Source organism: Micromys minutus, assembly GCF_963924665.1.
Source record: "Micromys minutus genome assembly, contig: SCAFFOLD_277, whole genome shotgun sequence".
NCBI classification, from domain to species: domain Eukaryota; kingdom Metazoa; phylum Chordata; class Mammalia; order Rodentia; family Muridae; genus Micromys; species Micromys minutus.
The window spans coordinates 286,007-304,316 of NW_027667407.1; the positions used below are offsets into that span (position 1 = coordinate 286,007).

Sequence of the window (18,310 nt, forward strand, 5' to 3'; positions counted from 1 at the left end):
CATGGTCTCATATAGTTCTGGCTGGCCTGGAACTTGCAAACTGGCATCAAACTCAGAGATAAGCCTGCTTTTGTCTCTTGAATGTTTGTATTAAAGTTGTGTACAACCTCGAATTATTTTTATTAATTTATTTTTCCTTCTTTCCCCTCCCACTCTCCCCCTTGCTTCTTTTAAACAAACAGGGCCTTAGTATAGAGGCTAGGCTGGACTCTTTCCTATACTCATGCCTTCACAAGGACTAAGGTTATAGAGATTCCACATCTGGCTTTATGAATTAAATTTTACTACATCAATTGCATACTACAATATTTTTCCTTTTGACTTGAGAATAAAATTGTGTGGTATATATATATGTATATGGACTTGAAGTTCAAAGGCCTGGATCTGAATATTAACTATAACACAAAGCATATCAGAAACAACCCCTTTTATCCCTAGTTTCTATGATGAAAAGAGTTAATATAGTAGTTCTGAGACTACTATCAATAAAAAGGGTTCCTTGCAAGACTGACTCTTTGATTGTGCCTGGTAACTTTGATTTTTGGTAGGGCCATCCTTGTCTGTAACAGTGGCTCACTTACGATTAAACTATGTAAATACTGCAATTTTTCCCAGAACACCTGTCTTCTATCAGGGGTTATAAATATTATGGTATGCACTAGACAAAGAAAGCCTATATGATGGACCCCCGAATGCTTAGGGTCAGGGGGTTCTGTCCTGGTAAAGAATATTTCACATATAATTAAATAAATGAAAGAATAAAAAGTCTGTGGAATCCACTGGGAAAGGATTTTTGGAAGCTTGTGTTTGGATACTGGCTTTTTTCTCTTTCCTGGTTTTATTTTGTACCCTTTCCATAATAAATCTTTACTGTGACTATGAGTACTTACTGAGTCTTTTGAGTCTTTCTAGTGGGTTATTAGATTTAGAAATCATCTTGGATTCTCTCAAGTTTTTCTACCCGTATTAATAATGTGAACCAGGTATACTGGTGCATGCTTTGAGTCCTAGCTACTCAGAAAGCTGAGGCAAAAGTATCACTTGAGCCCAGAAGCTGGAGGCAAGACTGAATAAAATAGCAAGAGCCATCTCAAAAACAAGTTTAAAAAAACAATGTTTTCTACACTAATATTACTTTATAGGATTGCTAAAAAGATAAAACGGGATTAAATGGTAAGGACATTTATAACCTATAAAGAGCTATATGAACTTGGGTTTTTTTTTTTTTTTGTTTTTTTTTTTTGTTTTTGTTTTGTTTTTGTTTTGAGGCAAGATCTCTTCTGGTCTAGAATTCCCTATGTAGCTGAGTCTGACCTTGAACTTTTAATCTTCTGGCCTCTGCCTCAAAGTGCTAGGATTACAAGCTACCAAACCCAGTTGGTTTATCTGGTGCTAGGGATCAACCCTGGGGTTTTATTCATGCTAAGTAAACATGCTACCAATGGGGCTATATCTTCAGCCTTCAGTATTCTTATATTGGAACTTTCAAACATCAATTCAATAGCAACTGCAGTTCTACATGCATTTATGTAGTAACTTTTAGAAACTGAAATTTAGATGTTTTCTAGGCTGTAAAAATCCCTTTGGTCAGATTTTATCTTGTCCTCACAACCAGAACCAAAGAAAATTGACTAAGTCAGTGGTTGAGAACCAAAATTACATGAAGGCTCAGGATTAATACAGGACCGGCAGAAAGCAGCAAAAACAGGTTGGAGGCTATATTAAGATTTCTAAATTTGCTAGAGCTCTTTTCTAAGCATTAGGCCTAGCCACTCCAGTATAAGCAATGGAAGTCATTATCATTGCTTCATAGTTACCCTGCATATTTAAACTGGTTGGTAATAAAAGAAAATAAAAAAGTACATGCAAATGCATTTATATTTAATTATGATCTCCTATAAAAAATAATTCAGGTAACCCATATAAAAAGTAAGACACATTGACTACTTCAGCCCTGCCAACATCTACCCTCCTCTTTTCAGAAGGAAATCATAGCTTTTTATCTTCCAGACATTTCCCTATTTACATATGTATATTTTACATATTTAACATTTTATATATATGAGTGCGTGTGTGTGTGTATAATACATGGTAGGAAAATACTTCGTAGTTATGAGATGGCTCACTAGATAACAGTACTTGCTATAAAAGCCATGTGAAGATAGAAAGAAAAACCCAGCTCCACAACGTGGCCTTCTGACCTCTGCAAACATGTAGCAATTCACACATGCATATTTCTTAAAAAGAGAAGTGGTGATTTCCATGTGATTCAAAGGTATTACTTTTTATTAAGAGTTAATTTTCTTGGTTTTTAGGGGGAAAAGACTAGATATTATTACTGAATTAAGAGCTACACCACATTATTTATATATGCTTCCTTATAGAGTAGGAAATACTCTGGTGGAACGAGCTTCCCATTTCTGGGTAGTATAAGAAGAAGGACTAGACAAGGTAGACAACGCAGTGGGAGAGGATGGACTTAGCCTCAGAGACTTGAAGTGCCAGGGTGGGAGGATAGTCAGAGGGTCCCACACACTCAGAGGAGAAGGGGAGGGGGACTAGGAGGGGGTAAGGAGTGGGATGTAAAGGGAGTAAGTAAAGCAAACAAACAAAGAAATTTAAAAAGCCAAACTAATAAAAACAAAAAAGAGAGAAACTTAGTAATCTTTTATTGATCCTGGAAAAGTCAGAACCACATTTGACCTGAGAAAGGCTGCATTGTATGCCTTAAATCACAGATAGACAACTGACCTACATATTTAACCTTTCTCCTGTAATCCTGCCTAGAATGATGCAAAAAATTGTGTAAATGAGCAAGCATGAAGAGTAGGCAGTCAATATTGAAGACATATCAACAGACTCTGGGAAGAGAAAACAGTAACTGCCTTCTGGAATGGAAAAATGTTAAAATATGATTTCTACAGGATGAATGCCAATGAGCAACACACTAGTTTGTATCATGGAAAGACAGAGAAGTGTAAAAACTTCCTTTCTGCAGTGATGAAACTTTCAGGCTGCATGGCCAGCCCGGATCTAGCTACTGAAGACATGAGGAGTCATGTTGCTGACCTGTGTGAAATAAATGAGCACAGAGACCACAACATTCCCAGCACTGTGCCCACATAGCTCCAGGCTGAGAAGAAAAGAGTTCTGTAGGGTAACTAAGGAACCCAGGAGAAGTGTATGCATGGAAAACTTCCTATTGGCTTGTCTCTCTCTTACATTTGTACTGATGGCCAAAGATCACCAGAAATTTGAAGAAAGGTTCTTAAGTAAAAGAGAATAAAACATACAAAAGAAAGGAAATGTGGAAAAAAGAAGCAAAGAAGAAGAATAAAGTTTTGATAGGTTTTAATTCCTAATCTTAGATATGGACACTACATCCACAAAAAGATTTCTATAGCAAGAACAATTAGGAACATCAAAAGGATCTTGGGAGTTAGTAAGCAAATAAAAATAGTCACCAGAAGTGGAAGGAAATCTAGAGAGTGGACAAGGGTTTAGAGAACAGGAAGGAGGCAGCAAGAAAAGCAGAGTGAATTATCTGAGTAAGGGCAGCTGAAGAAAGAAAATAGAGTGAAGTGACAGTACCCAAGGAAACAATAAGCCTAGCATTGTGAGAGCATATGCTACCTGGGGCCAGAAAAAAAAAAATACCGAGTTGCCAGAGGGAAAAACTCTAGATCACCAGATACTTCTTATCAGCAACACTGGAAACAGACAATGGGGAAACACTTATCTTTTCATTACCAAAATTGTCTCGCCAGTTTGCTTTCCCCCATTTAATATGGTACACATGACCAACTGCTGCACTAGAAAAAAGAAAACACTTTACTTGGTACTGGAATTGAATGGGCTGTAGCTGGTTGTCATTCTGAGTCATCTTCTTAGCCAGGCCCTCTTTCAATGCAAGTTCTTTACTCAATTCAATCAGCTCCTTGGACATTTGAGCTTGACGTAGAGCATGTTGGGTGCTGAAATCATCAGAAGACCTGCTGGTATCTGGACTGCTTTGCACCTGCTGAGAAAAGATAGATAATAGTTTTGTGATAGTTACTCTTGGTTGTCAATTTGATTACATCTGGAATTAACTAAAACTGAAAAATCACAAAGCACAGTCTATGAAGGATTTTTTTTTTTCACTTAACTGTATCATTTGAAGTGAGAATACCCACCTCTGATATGGGTCACAACCTCTGCTGGAAGCCTAGATAAAGGACATGGAAGAAGGAAGCTTGCTCTCTGCCTGCTTGTTCTCAACCACACTACACAGTCCATTCCTCCACTGGCATTAGAGCCTACTTCTTCACGATTCTGGCATGTACTGAAGACCAGCCGAGACATCCAGCCTTGTAGACTGAACAATTACTGGATTTTTGAACCTTAACGTACATAGGCAGCTGTTATTGGATTAGCTGGACCACAGCCTATAAATCCTTCTAATAAAGCTGTGCACCCCATATACAAATTTAAGAGAAGCAAGAAGCTGGAGTTCCTTAGGTACTTTACTCTCTACATCTGTTTTCCATCAGCAATACCTGTGCTCTTTCACTATTGTGGCTTCTTATATGCTATTGGTTCAAACAGCTGAAATTAATTATGGAGCGTATTCCCTTGCTCTTAAAATACTCTGTAACATGTACAAGTTTTCTTGTTCTTTGTTATACTAATCTGACAAACAATCCTTACTTTCATTTCATCTCAAGGGGCCCCTAAAGAGGATAGTACACTGGAAATGTTACGTTGGAAATGGAAGAGTCACTTATTCTGACACGGCTGACTTTTATCACCTAGTTTTTCTCCTATCTTGCTTCATTCAGAATAAGGAACTACTAACGTGCATTTGTTTCAGGGTTAAAGGTTGCCTCAAGAAGCCACTGACTAAACTTTCTTTTCTTTTTTTTAACCTTACTGTGCAACCTTCAGTCAAGGTCAACAGCAGATGCACCTTAGCTATCCTTGTGATCTTAGAACACTCAAAACATTTTCCTCCTTTTTTTTTCAGCCCATGATCACTGCATCCGTAGTAAAATATATTCAGAAAACATTCTCCTGCAATGCTTTTTGACTTTGTCATAATTACCTAATTGGTTCCTTTCCTTGTTTTAACTTCTTGGGTAATTGATGCAGAACTAGCACCTCATAGAAAAGAAGTAAGTCAGACTGAAAAATACAACATGATGCCCCTGAGAGGCACTGCTCATTACCAGTTATAATCAGAAACAGGGCTCATCCTTGTATGAAGTATTATGAAACTGAGATCTTAAAGATTTCAGAATTTCTAGAGGATTCTATGACTAATGGTAATAACCACAGATCCTCTCCAGAGTTGAATGATTGATCAATTCTAGGAAGGTTTAGAAGCGGCAGTGAGAGCTCCAGGGTTCACACAAAAGGTGTCAATTACTTACAGTGTCAGCTTCCCCTGCACTATCAATGGTGGCACTCATGCAAGCAACAGCTTCGTCCTGTAGCAAAAAAAATACAAAAGTGAAATTACAAAATGTTTTTATACTGGTTATCTGATTCTAAAAGTTGATATTTTAGAAGTATACACAGAAGTCATTTAAGGTACTGGACTGGTTTTGTAGTCACAGATACCCTAACAGCTACGTGTTCCCATTTCCAAGCTCTCGGGGGTCTTTCTTTTTTCAAAAGGGTGATTATGTAGTCTCTGAGAAAACAAAGTAAGGTCTCCGTGGTAAGAAGTCAAAGATCACCAAGGCAGAGTGAAACATCTAACCATTCTAATAGGTCAAAACTGAATCCATTTTATAGATGGCCGCGCTTTCGTTTTATGCTTCGTTTTATCACTCCCTGTCCATGGAGGTAGAAGCCCAGGCACGCCTGCGTAGACAAACCATCAAAAACCAAACAGAGAAGAATGGCAATGCATCAGGAAAGTGGGTGGAATTAATTTGTAGCATTGAGTTTTATAGCCAGTCAAGATAGAAAGCTCTTATTCCATAAGGAAATTGATGATGTCCTAATCAGTATGCTGGGGACAAACGTGTATTCATCAAGTCACACAAATGTCCTATGAGCTCTGCTCCTCACATATGAAGGTGCTGTAGGTAGTTAGTAGGAGAGAAACAATAAGCACCTCAGCAGGTTAAGTCCCCTCCTAGAGAACGGCTAGTCCTTTTGGGCACTGGAACAAACACCTAGAAATGTAACCGAAAACTACTTATTAAGAGAAATTTGTTTCCAGATGATCCTCTGAGCAGGCTGTTCTCATCACTGAAGTTTACGTGTTACTTGGCACTGTAGCATATACATCCCTGCTTCTACACCATTGATTCTGAAACCTTAGAAACAAAGTTTTATTCTTGGGAAGTCATGTGGTAAAGCAGTTTAGAGGTGAAAGAATTGTTGGCTTCTTAGCAATGAAGGAATTTAGAGTTAAAACATGCAGAGTCTGTATCAGTTGTGTGAAAGAACACATAGTTGTTGCAGTCTTGGTTATCTTAAAGGTTAGGAGATGGTTCTTTAATAAGAGCTATTTGTAAAGCATTTCCCTTGGCCTGCTCAGAAATCTCTAGCCAGTGAGGATCAAAGAGAACTCAAAGGAAGCGCCAGTGTTTCCACATTCTCATCCTTATGTTCAGCTTTGGCAAGCCTCCAGGTGTAGGGCACACTAAGTCCTTTAAAATGGAGCACCAATCTAGGATTGCTTAATGATGGCCCTTTCTTCTCTCCCATGTTCAAATTTCAGTATATTTATTTATATGACTATCATAGATTATAAAGGATTATAACACTGTCTTATTTGACTCCATACCCCCATTTTGATATAGCCACTTGCAATGTAGCTCAGGCAGGCCTGGGACTCATGTAACCACTCTCAAACTCTTTGTCCTCTTTCCCCATGTCCCAAGATCCAGGATTATAGCAGTCAACAAAACATCCAACCTAAAGTCTTTTCCTGGCACCTTAAAGAGGGTCAAGATCAAACTATATGACTTTTGGCCCAGTGAAATTTTACAATGCCAACATTTCAGCTCCTGGCTATGGTGACGTGTTTTGTATAATCATAGAATGATTCTGGTTTCACAACTCCAAGTGTATAAATATGTAGCGATGGAATTTATTTCAGTCTAACTATCCTTTTCTCTTCTTTGACCAATCTAAGACTGCAGCTTACAACCTCATTAAAGTAAAAGATACTATTTACTCAAGGTCATGGGATGAAAATCAGGGTAGTTTGTTTACACTAAACAGCAGAGCTTTCCTGATGAAGCATGTGCTTGGAAAGGGCTTGCTAAATACTTTTATGAACTCTGCTTTGAAGGAGGGTATCTATCAGACAAAAATAGTACTTGATTCTGTAGGAACTCAAATGACTGCCTGGATTTCCTCACAGGATACTGCAGCCAAAAAAGCTTATTTCGATTGTATTTTAAGGGTACAGCTTGGTACCTAAAGCCCCAGGAGGAAAGTCCAGGAACAATGGTTGCTTTCATAACTGAAATTGGGGTGTTCACCTGTCACTTAAAATAAAAATAGTTTTAATTCAGAATGAAGGGCACATGTACTTATATTTGAAACACTTTGCTTTTACTGTTGTAAGTGTTAATAAAAGCCAGGGAGATACATTGTGTATTTTAAAAAGTTAAGCAACTGGGAGGGTCTTCAGACAATAGAGAAGGAAAACTGATTCAAGAGTCTAGCAGGAGCCTTGGTTAAAAGGGTTTACTCTGCTTAATTATGATGATGGATGGAAGCCAATAACTTTATCAGCTTGTAATGATCTTCAGCACTCTCCAACTGTGTGTGCCAAGTGCATTTTAGTGGCAGACAGCAATTCTAGAGTTCCTCTGAGCTGGTCACCACTAACAGATCTGCCTACAGGCACACCGGGCACAAGTGATATTGCCAGACCTCAGTGAGGATGGTTTATTGTATTACAATCATTCCTTCAGCCTTCGTGATCTCAGAGCTCAGAAATGAGAAGAATAAAATCCTCTAAAGTCACCGTGGCCACGAACACTACACCCTTGAGGCCTTAATTTCAGTGGTTGTAAATTTTAGCTCTAGTAGGCTTCTTCTACACCTTATATCATCATAATTTTGGGGCAACTCACAAGGTTTTCTTATATATGATATTTCAGATCAATTTAAGCAGAATTAGAAGTGAGAGCAATTTTCTTTGTGCTGGTCATTCTCCAACAAGTATATAAAATCTTGCCATTTTCTAAAAGTTTCTAAAAGAACTTCAGTGGTTCCCTGCTTTTGGAAGCACATCTTTTGGCCTCAAGAATCATTTATTTGCAAATGTAACAAAAAGGCTAGATAGATGCTGAAAGGGTCCCAGTGTCCCTTTTCTTCAGTCCTGCTTTTTCCAAACGCTATCACCATTTATACAAGTGATCTTACACCATAACGTTTGAGTGAACTAATTTTAAATTTTTATTTACTTTTATTTTATGGGTTTGCCTGTACATGCATGCCTGGTGCCAGCAGAAGCCAGAAAAAGTCATCAAATTCTCTAGAACTGGGAACCAATCCTTTGCAAAACCAATGGGTACTTTTAAATGCTGGCCTACTTCTCTAGCTCCCGAATTAAAAAAAAAAAAAAAAATCAGATAAAGTCTCACTATGTAGCCTTGGGTGACTTGGAGCTAGATATGTAGACTAGGCTCTGTCTTTGCCTCACAAATTTTGGGATTAACTCAGTACATTCTTTTTATTTTGAAATTACTCTAAAATTATACCATTTCTCTGTTCCATTTCCTTCCTCCCAACACTCCCATACAACCTCCCTTTCTCTCTTTTAAATTCATGGTCTCTTTTTTCACTGATGATATTACATGCATATATGTATATACATAGTTCCAGGGCTTCTGACACCCTCACAAGACACACATGCATGTAAGACACCAAAGAACATAAAAAATAAATTATAGAACATAAATAAAACTGGACCTCTATCCATAAACTACATCCATAATAAGAGTATTTGTTTTTTTGAAGGAATATTGCTAAATAGTCTAGACCACTCTTAAAGTTGTGATGTTCCTGAAGAGAGAGGAAGAGAGAGGGAGGGAGGGAGGGAGAGGAGAGGAGAGGAGAGGAGAGGAAAGAGAGAAGAGAATGATGAACCATGACTTAATATTATTAATTTCTGGGAATACAAGATTACAGATCTGCATCACCAGTTTGCTAGAAAACATAAATATTTATGTATAATTACATATATATATATATATATATATATATATATATATATATATATATATATATCCTATAAATGTTTTAATATAATAAACTTAATGGTCAGAACATGTCTGATATTTAATGATCTCTTCTTCAAACAGTTCAGTTTAGCTATTTCAGCAAAAATTTACAAAATTAGAAATGCGTATTAGCTTCAAGAAATGAAGAGCAGAGCCTGGCCCAACCACCAGCCGGAAAGGCGGCTCGTACAGGCTAAGCAACTGTGACTGGGAACAGATCGTAGGAACTTCTGTTCCCACCCGGAGAGGACTTCAGGACGCAGAGCAGAGCCTGGCCCAACCACCAGCCGGAAAGGCGGCTCGTACAGGCTGAGCAACTGGTGAGTGGGAGACCTAGGCTGCGGGGGAGCAGAGGGATCTCTGCGGAGTGCACACGGAAAGGGCACCCCCTGCCCTGACCTGCCCTGTCCTCCCCGATCCAGTGACCGGGAACAGATCTTAGGAACTTCTGTTCCCACCCGGAGACGACTTCAGGACACAGAGCAGGGCCTGGCCCAACAGCCAGCCGGAAAGGTGGCTCGGAGAGGCTGAGCATCTGTGACCAGGAACAGATCTTAGGAACGTCTGTTCCCACCCGGGGGTGACTTCAGGACGCAGAGCAGAGCCTGTCCCAGCTGCCACCCGGAACCTGGGCTGCTGGGGAGTAGAGAGATCTCTGAGGAGTGCACACGGAAAGTGTACCAGGGACACAGACCAGATACAAGGGAAAGGCAAGAACATATCACTGACAACAAAATGGCAAGAGGAAAGAGAAAGAGTATATCCCAAGGAAACCAAGACAATCTAGCAACACCAGAACCCAGCTCTCCGATAGTAGCAAACATAGGAATTCCAAACACTCCAGAGAAAGAAGACACAGACCTGAAAACATGCCTCAAGACGCTGATAGAGTTACTTAAACAAGAAAGGGAAGAAAAGCAAAAAGATTCAGAAGCTTTTAAAGAAGAAACAAGAAAAACACTCAAAGAACTCAAAGAACGAGACGAAAACAGAACCAAAGAAATAAAGGAATGGAAGAGGGAAATTAAAACAGAAATTGACACAATAAAGAAAGCGCTAAAAGAGATAACCCTAGAGTCAGAACACCAAAAAAAGAAATCAGGAGTCACAGAAGCAAGCATTTCCAACAGATTACAAGAGATCGAGGAGAAAATCTCGGGGGCAGAAGACAACATTGCAAACATAGACAAAACAGCCAGAGAAGATGCAAAAAACAAAAAGCTCCTAACCCAAAATGTCCAGGAAATACAAGACACAATGAGAAGACCGAACCTAAGGATAATAGGAATAGAAGAGGGAGAAGAGTATCAACTAAGAGGCACAGTAAATATCTTCAACAAAATCATAGAAGAAAACTTCCCTACCCTCAAGAATGAGATGACCACGAGCATAAAAGAAGCCTTCAGAACTCCAAATAGGTTGGACCAGAAAAGAAATACCTCCCGACACATAATAGTAAAAACATCAAGTGCCCAAAGTAAAGAAAGAATACTAAAAGCAGTAAGGGAAAAAGGTCAGGTAACATATAAAGGCAGACCAATCAGACTCACACCCGATTTCTCAACAGAGACTATGAAAGCTAGAAGAGCCTGGACAGACATCATGCACTCCTTAAGAGAGCACAAGTGCCAGCCCAAGCTGCTATACCCAGCAAAACTATCAATCACCATCGATGGAGAGACAAAGATATTTCAAGACAAATCAAAATTCACACAATATCTGACCACAAACCCAGCACTACAACGAATTATAGGTGGAAAACCCAATACAAGGAGGGAAAATACAGCCTAGTAAAAACAAGAAAACTCCTAAACAAGAAAACTAAAGAAAAAAACACAGACACAACTCAACCCAAAAAAGCAAAAATGGCAGGAAACAGAAACAATTATTCCTTGATATCTATTAACATAAATGGTCTCAACTCCCCAATAAAGAGACATAGACTATCAGACTGGATACATAAACAAAATCCAGCCTTTTGCTGCATACAGGAAACTCATCTCAGAGACAGAGACAGAAACTATCTCAGAGTAAAAGGGTGGGAAAAAAAACTTCCAAGCAAACAGCTCCAAGAAGCAAGCTGGAGTGGCTATTCTAATATCGAATAAAGTAAATTTCCAACCAAAAGTTATCAAAAAAGATAAAGAAGGACACTTTTTACTAATTACCGGGGAAATCTGTCAGGAGGAACTCTCAACCCTTAACATATATGCTCCAAATAAAAAATCACCCACATTCATAAAAGAAACTCTACTAAAGCTCAAAAAATACATTTCACCCCACACAATAATAGTGGGAGACTTTAACACCCCACTCTCACCAATGGACAGATCAGGGAAACAGAAACTGAACAAGGACACTGCAAAACTAGCAGAGACTTTGAACCAACTAGAATTAATAGATATATACAGAACATACTATCCAAAAGTAAAAGAATACACCTTCTTCTCACCACCCCATGGCACCTTCTCGAAAATTGACCACATAATTGGACACAGAACGAGCCTTCATCGATATAAGAAGATTGAAATACTCCCATGCATCCTCTCAGATCACCATGGTCTACGGCTGGTCTTTAACAACAACAAAGACAACAAAATGCCCACCTACACATGGAAACTAAACAACACTCTGTTAAAGGATAGCAGGGTCAAAGAAGAAATAAAGAAAGAAATTAAGGATTTTCTAGAATTCAACGAAAACTAAAACACAACATACCCAAACCTATGGGATGCAATGAAAGCAGTATTGAGAGGAAAACTCATTGCCCTAAGTGCTTCCAAGAAGAAACTGGAGAGAGCTCACATCAGCAACCTGACAGCACAGCTAAAAGCACTAGAACAAAAGGAAGCAGATATACCCAAAAAGAGTAGATGGCAAGAAATAATCAAAATTAGGGCAGAAATAGACCAAATAGAAACAAAAAAAACCATTGAAAAAATCAACAAAACAAAGAGTTGGTTCTTTGAGAAAATCAACAAGATTGATAAACCCCTAGCCAGACTAACTAAAGGGCAAAGAGAGAGTATCCAAATTAACAAAATCAGAAAGGAAAGTGGTGACATAACAACTGAAACTAAGGAAATTCAAGAAATCATCAGATCATACTACAAAAACTTATACTCCACAAAATTGGAAAATCTGGAGGAAATGGATGAATTCCTAGACAGATACAAGGTCCCAAAGTTGAACCAGGACCAAGTAAACCATCTAAATAACCCTATAACACCTAAAGAAATAGAAGTCATCAAAAGCCTCCCAACCAAAAAAAGCCCAGGTCCAGACGGGTTCAGTGCAGAATTTTATCAGACATTTATTGGGGATATAACACCAATATTCGCCAAGCTATTCCAAAAGATAGAATCAGATGGAATATTACCCAACTCATTTTTTGAGGCTACAATAACCCTCGTACCTAAGCCACACAAAGAACCTACAAGGAAAGAGAACTTCAGACCAATCTCACTTATGAACATTGATGCAAAAATACTCAACAAAATCCTTGCAAACCGAATCCAAGAACACATCAAAACCATCATTCATCATGACCAAGTAGTCTTCATCCCTGGGATGCAGGGATGGTTTAACATAAGGAAATCCATCAATGTAATCCACCATATAAACAAACTTAAAGACCAAAATTAAATGGTCATCTCACTAGATGCTGAGAAAGCATTCGACAAAATCCAACACCCCTTCATGTTAAAAGTCCTGGAAAGAACAGGAATCCAAGGCCCATATTTAAACATAATAAAAGCAATATACAGCAAACCAACAGCCAACATCAAACTTAATGGCGAGAAACTTGAAGCAATCCCACTAAAATCAGGGACTCGACAAGGCTGCCCACTCTCTCCCTACCTATTCAACATAGTACTGGAAGTCCTGGCTGGAGCAATTAGACAGCAAAAGGAGATCAAGGGGATACAAATCGGAAAGGAAGAGATAAAAACATCACTCTTTGCCGATGACAAGATAGTGTACTTGAGTGACCCCAAAAATTCCACCAGAAAACTCTTACAGCTGATAAACAAGTTCAGCAAAGTGGCCGGATACAAAATTAACTCAAACAAATCAGTAGCCTTCCTATACTCAAAGGACAAACATGTGGAGAAAGAAATTAGGGAAAAGGTACCCTTCACAGTAGTTACAAAAACTATGAAATACCTTGGTGTGACTCTAACTAAGGAAGTAAAGGACCTGTATGACAAGAACTTCAAACCTCTAAAGAAAGAAATTGAGGAGGATCTCAGAAAATGGAAAGATCTCCCATGCTCATGGATTGGAAAGATCAACATCTTAAAAATGACCATCCTACCAAAAGCAATCTACAGATTCAATGCAATCCCCATCAAAATTCCAACCCAGTTCTTCATGGAATTGGAAAGATCAATGTGCAATTTCATATGGAATAACAAAAGACCTAGAATAGCGAAATCCATCCTCAACAACAAAAAAACATCTGCGGGAATCACTATCCCTGACCTCAAGCTATATTACAAGGCAATTGTGCTGAAAACTGCATGGTACTGGTACAGAAATAGGCATGTGGATCAATGGAATAAAATAGAAGATCCAGAAATGAGCCCTCATGTATATGGTCACCTGATTTTTGACAAAGGAGAAGTAAACATTCAATGGAAAAAGGACAGCCTATTCAACAAATGGTGCTGGTCCAACTGGCACTCAACATGCAAAAGAATGAAAATAGACCCGTTCTTATCTCCTTGTACAAAGCTCAAGTGTAAGTGGATTAAAGATCTCCACATTAAACCAGATACACTGGAACTATTAGATGAGAAAGTAGGGTAAACCTTAGAACACATAGGCACAGGAGAAAATTTCCTGAACAAAACACCAATGGCTCAAGCTCTAAGGTCAAAGATTAACAAATGGGACTTAATGAGATTGCAAAGTTTCTGTAAGGCTAAAGACATCGTCAAGAAAACAAAACGGCAACCAACAGAATGGGAAAAGATCTTTACCAACACCACATCAGATAAAGGTGTACAAGGAACTCAAAAAGCTAGACACCAGAGAATCAAATAACCCTATTAAAAAATGGGGTACAGAGCTAAACAAATCATTTTCAGTTGAGGAACACCGAATGGCCGAAAAACATCTGAGGAAGTGCTCGACATCCTTAGCCATCAGGGAAATGCAAATCAAAACAACCCTAAGATTCCACCTCACACCAGTCAGATTGGCCAAGATCCAAAACTCAGATGACAGCAGATGCTGGCGAGGCTGCGGAGAAATAGGAACACTTCTTCACTGTTGGTGGGGTTGCAAGCTAATGCAACCACTCTGGAAATCTGTCTGGCGATACCTCAGAAAATTGGATATAGTACTACCTGAAGACCCAGCTATTCCACTTCTGGGCATATACCCCAGAGACACTTTAATACACAACAAAGATATATGCATTACAATGTTCATAGCGGCTCTATTTATAATAGCCAGAAGCTGGAAGGAACCCAGATGTCCTTCAGAAGACGAATGGATACAAAAATTGTGGTACATATACACAATGGAATACTACTCAGCCACCAGAAACAATGACTTAACCAAATTCTTAAGAAAATGGCTGCATCTAGAGAAGATCATCCTGAGTGAGATAACCCAGTCACAAAAGAACAGACATAATATGCAGTCACTGATAGTGGGATGCTAACCCCAGAGGCTTGCACTCCCCCAGAAACAACTCACAGACTGTATGAAGTCCAAGAAATAAAGAAAACAAAAACTATACATATATTCACAAAACAAGAAGACTTTGACTATTTCCATGTTGCGTTTTGTTTTGCATGTACTTTACGCTTATTGCAACTAGTAGGTTTTCAATGCATACTGTCAAGCCCTTGAAAAAAATCAAGTACTGACTAAAAAACATATTCACATGGTTTTATGTAAAATTTATTTTAATGTCTGAAAAAACAGTACTGACAAAAATGTATAATTTTAAGCAACAAATGTTTAAAATCTTTAAAAAAATAATAAGCTGTTAGTCTTTTGTGTAGATGAAAATATCTCAAGAAACACTTCTTGTTATGATTAATAATTTGAGTCTTATTTGTAACAGATAAGAGACCAATGTATTTTCCATGTATTTTCATGTTAAAAAAAAATAAATCTTGTTTTGAAGACAAAAAAAAAAAAAAAAAAAAAAAAAAAAAAAAGAATGAGTCAATTTGCATTCTTCTGCACGCTGACTGCCAGTTAGTTGGACCAGCACTATTTGTTGAATAGGCTGTCTTTTTTCCACTGGATGTTTTTAGCTCCTTCCCCAGTGCTCCTAGAGACTTAACTACCAACCAATGAGCACACATGGAGAGACCCATGGTTCCAGTTGCATATGTAGCAGAGCATGGCACTGTCTGGCATCAATAGGAAGAGAAGCCCTTGGTCCAGTGAGGGCTCATTTTCCCAGTTTAGGGGAATGCCAGGGCAATGATGTGGAGTGGGTGGGTGGGAGTGGGAGCATCCTCATAGAAGCAAGGGAATAGGGTGGGGGAAGGGGTGAGAGAGGAAAGGAGATAACATTTAAAATGTAAATACATAAAATATCAATGAACTGTGGGCAAGCCTGTAGGGCATTTTTTGTCCTGATCAATGTGGAAGGGTCCAGCCCAGTGTAGGTGCTACAATCCCTTGGTGGGTGTCCTGAGTTCTGTAAGAAAGCAGGCAAGAATGCCATGTCGAGCAAGCCAGTAAGCAACACCCTTCATGGCCTCTGTATCAGCTCCTTTCTCCAGGTTCCTGTTGAATAGTTTATAAACTGACTTCCTTCAATGATGAACTACAGTGTAGAATTATAAAGCAAAGGAACTCCTTCCCAAATTGCTTTCATGTGTTATAGTGCTTTAGTTTATCCTTAACTAATATAGTTTCTGGCACTGCTTTATGTATATATCAGAATTGAGTACATAGATAGGCAGATTGCAAATAAATAAAAAAGTTCTTACTGATGGGGGAAGAAATAATAAATATCTCCTTTTCTGTGGTATGCTACCTAAGCTCCCATTTTCCTTATTTGGGGCCTGAGCTCTCTGTGTAACACACAGGTTCATGAGGTGTAGGTAGCAATCAGGATAGCCAGCCTATTTGGGGCAGTGGATTCAGAATCTAGCACTTGGGCTCTCTTGGTGAATTCAACCTAGAAACAGTTAAGTTTCAGAGGCATATACCATTTCATTGGTGTGGGAAGGGAGGAGTCTAGATCACTGCTCCCAGTAATGTGGATGAGAGAGATATTGATCCCAGTGAATGGCTGAAGACAGTATTCCCTGCTGGGCTTAAGATGTGCTATAAATCTCTTACTAGGAACATCTATCTATATAGCTCAGTGGAATTGGAAGAAATAGGAGGAGTTGAGGTCAATTTAGTCACATATTTATCTTTTCTGCACTTAAAAATCACTTAGGCATATTCAAGGTACAATCAAATTTAAGATGTAAAAATACAATAAATCCCATTGGAATAAAACCAGGAATTATCAGTAGAAAACTGTTTTTTTAAATATATATATAAAGCAGATCCAAAAAATGTAACTGAATAAATGTGTAGGCTATTACACATACCGAAACTTCTACCCACCAACAAGGTCCAGCGGCAATGACACCTCAATAACAGTGAGCAGAGTTAGAGAAACCACAGATCTTGGTTTCTAAACACCATTTTCCAATGCATTTTCCAATGAATTTTCCAATGCATTTCTTTGGAGAAATGATTAATTTCTGACTGGGTGCAGGGAGAATCATTTGTAATATCTTGTGAAAATCTTCACACACTTGTTAAAGAAAATAAGACTCAATCTGAAGAAGCTCTATATAGACAATTAAATAAACCAAATGATAATGTTGGATGTTACCCTAAGAATAAAAGAAATATTCATGTATCTATGCATATAACTAAGCAGTCAAATAAGTATATGGCAGAGATAGCTCTTTGATACAGGAACATTCTAATTAATACATTTCTGAGTCTGGAATCCATACTCTTTCCATTACACTGGGCTACTAAAAGGATAACTCCCCAAGTCCTAAGAAATCAACAAGGTCAGCAAGATCACTTCCCGAACATCAAGTGGCCTGAGAAAGCATAGGCTATCAGAGGAAAACAGCTACCAGACAGAATAGCCCATAAAAAATACATCTTTAAAATTCATCTATGACTTACTTTATATTCCCAGGCAAAGTGCCTCCATGGGCTTGTAGCAACAAGACCTGCAGCTGCTGGACCTGAGAGAAACAATGAAAACAATCAGCGAGTTGCCAATTAAAAGCTACTCATCACCAGGCATGTACATACATCTAAGGGGGATTAAAAATTCGAGGCCAACCCTAGCTTCACAGTGAGTTCCTGAGCTCTAAGCCAGACCAGAATACATAGTTAAAGACTGTCAACCCCAACCAGCAAAATGCTACTTATCTCTTTGTAATGAATTCACCACAATTAGCAATAGGGTAATTTTATTCATTGCCTCTGAAACCTTGAATACTATATATACTTTCTAATTTTTCTTCAATGTTTCTGATTGCTGTCTCTTGGTTCATCTTGTTTCACTCATCCCATAAATGGCCAAGTCTCCCGAAGATCTTCATCATCTATATACTATTTCCTTATATTCTCAACTTTCATCTACTCTTTCAATTACCATATACAAATTTGTGCCTTCTAAGTCTATCTTAACTGTTATCTTTTTTCAACTCAAACCTTACAATTGGCCTAATTTTTCATTTCATTGCCTACTATCCTCATATCTGGTATCTTTCCAGGTCAGTGAATATCTATTTCTATATGTCCAAACCCTTATTTGTTCATTACCTTTTCCTATCACCACTTCTATCATCCTAAGTTCAAGTCCCCAGTACCTCCCACTTGAATTATGGGGCCTTCTGCAATGGGATCCACACATTCATGTACAGCTTTAATCTGCTCCATACAGTAGCCAAGCTATCTTTTAGCAATGTCAACTTTTAGTGTTACCTTAAAATAATTTTCTGCACAGTTCACAAATCCTTAATCTGATATCAGCTTTCCTTTAACTCCACACTGTAATACTCTTTCCTTGC

General features: G+C 38.4%; 1 protein-coding gene across 1 annotated transcript in view; it reads right to left on the reverse strand.

Annotated features, from left to right (window-relative positions):
* Nucleotides 1–18,310, reverse strand: part of LOC308416175 (chromosome-associated kinesin KIF4-like) — a gene marked incomplete at its 5' end in the record, with an annotated part of 98,159 nt that overhangs the window by 23,203 nt on the left and 56,646 nt on the right. Inside the window, 4 exon segments of the mRNA XM_080942606.1 lie at nucleotides 3,836–4,021; nucleotides 5,412–5,468; nucleotides 5,602–5,674; nucleotides 17,415–17,476. Coding sequence (XP_080798732.1) covers nucleotides 3,836–4,021; nucleotides 5,412–5,468; nucleotides 5,602–5,674; nucleotides 17,415–17,476 — 378 coding nt within the window.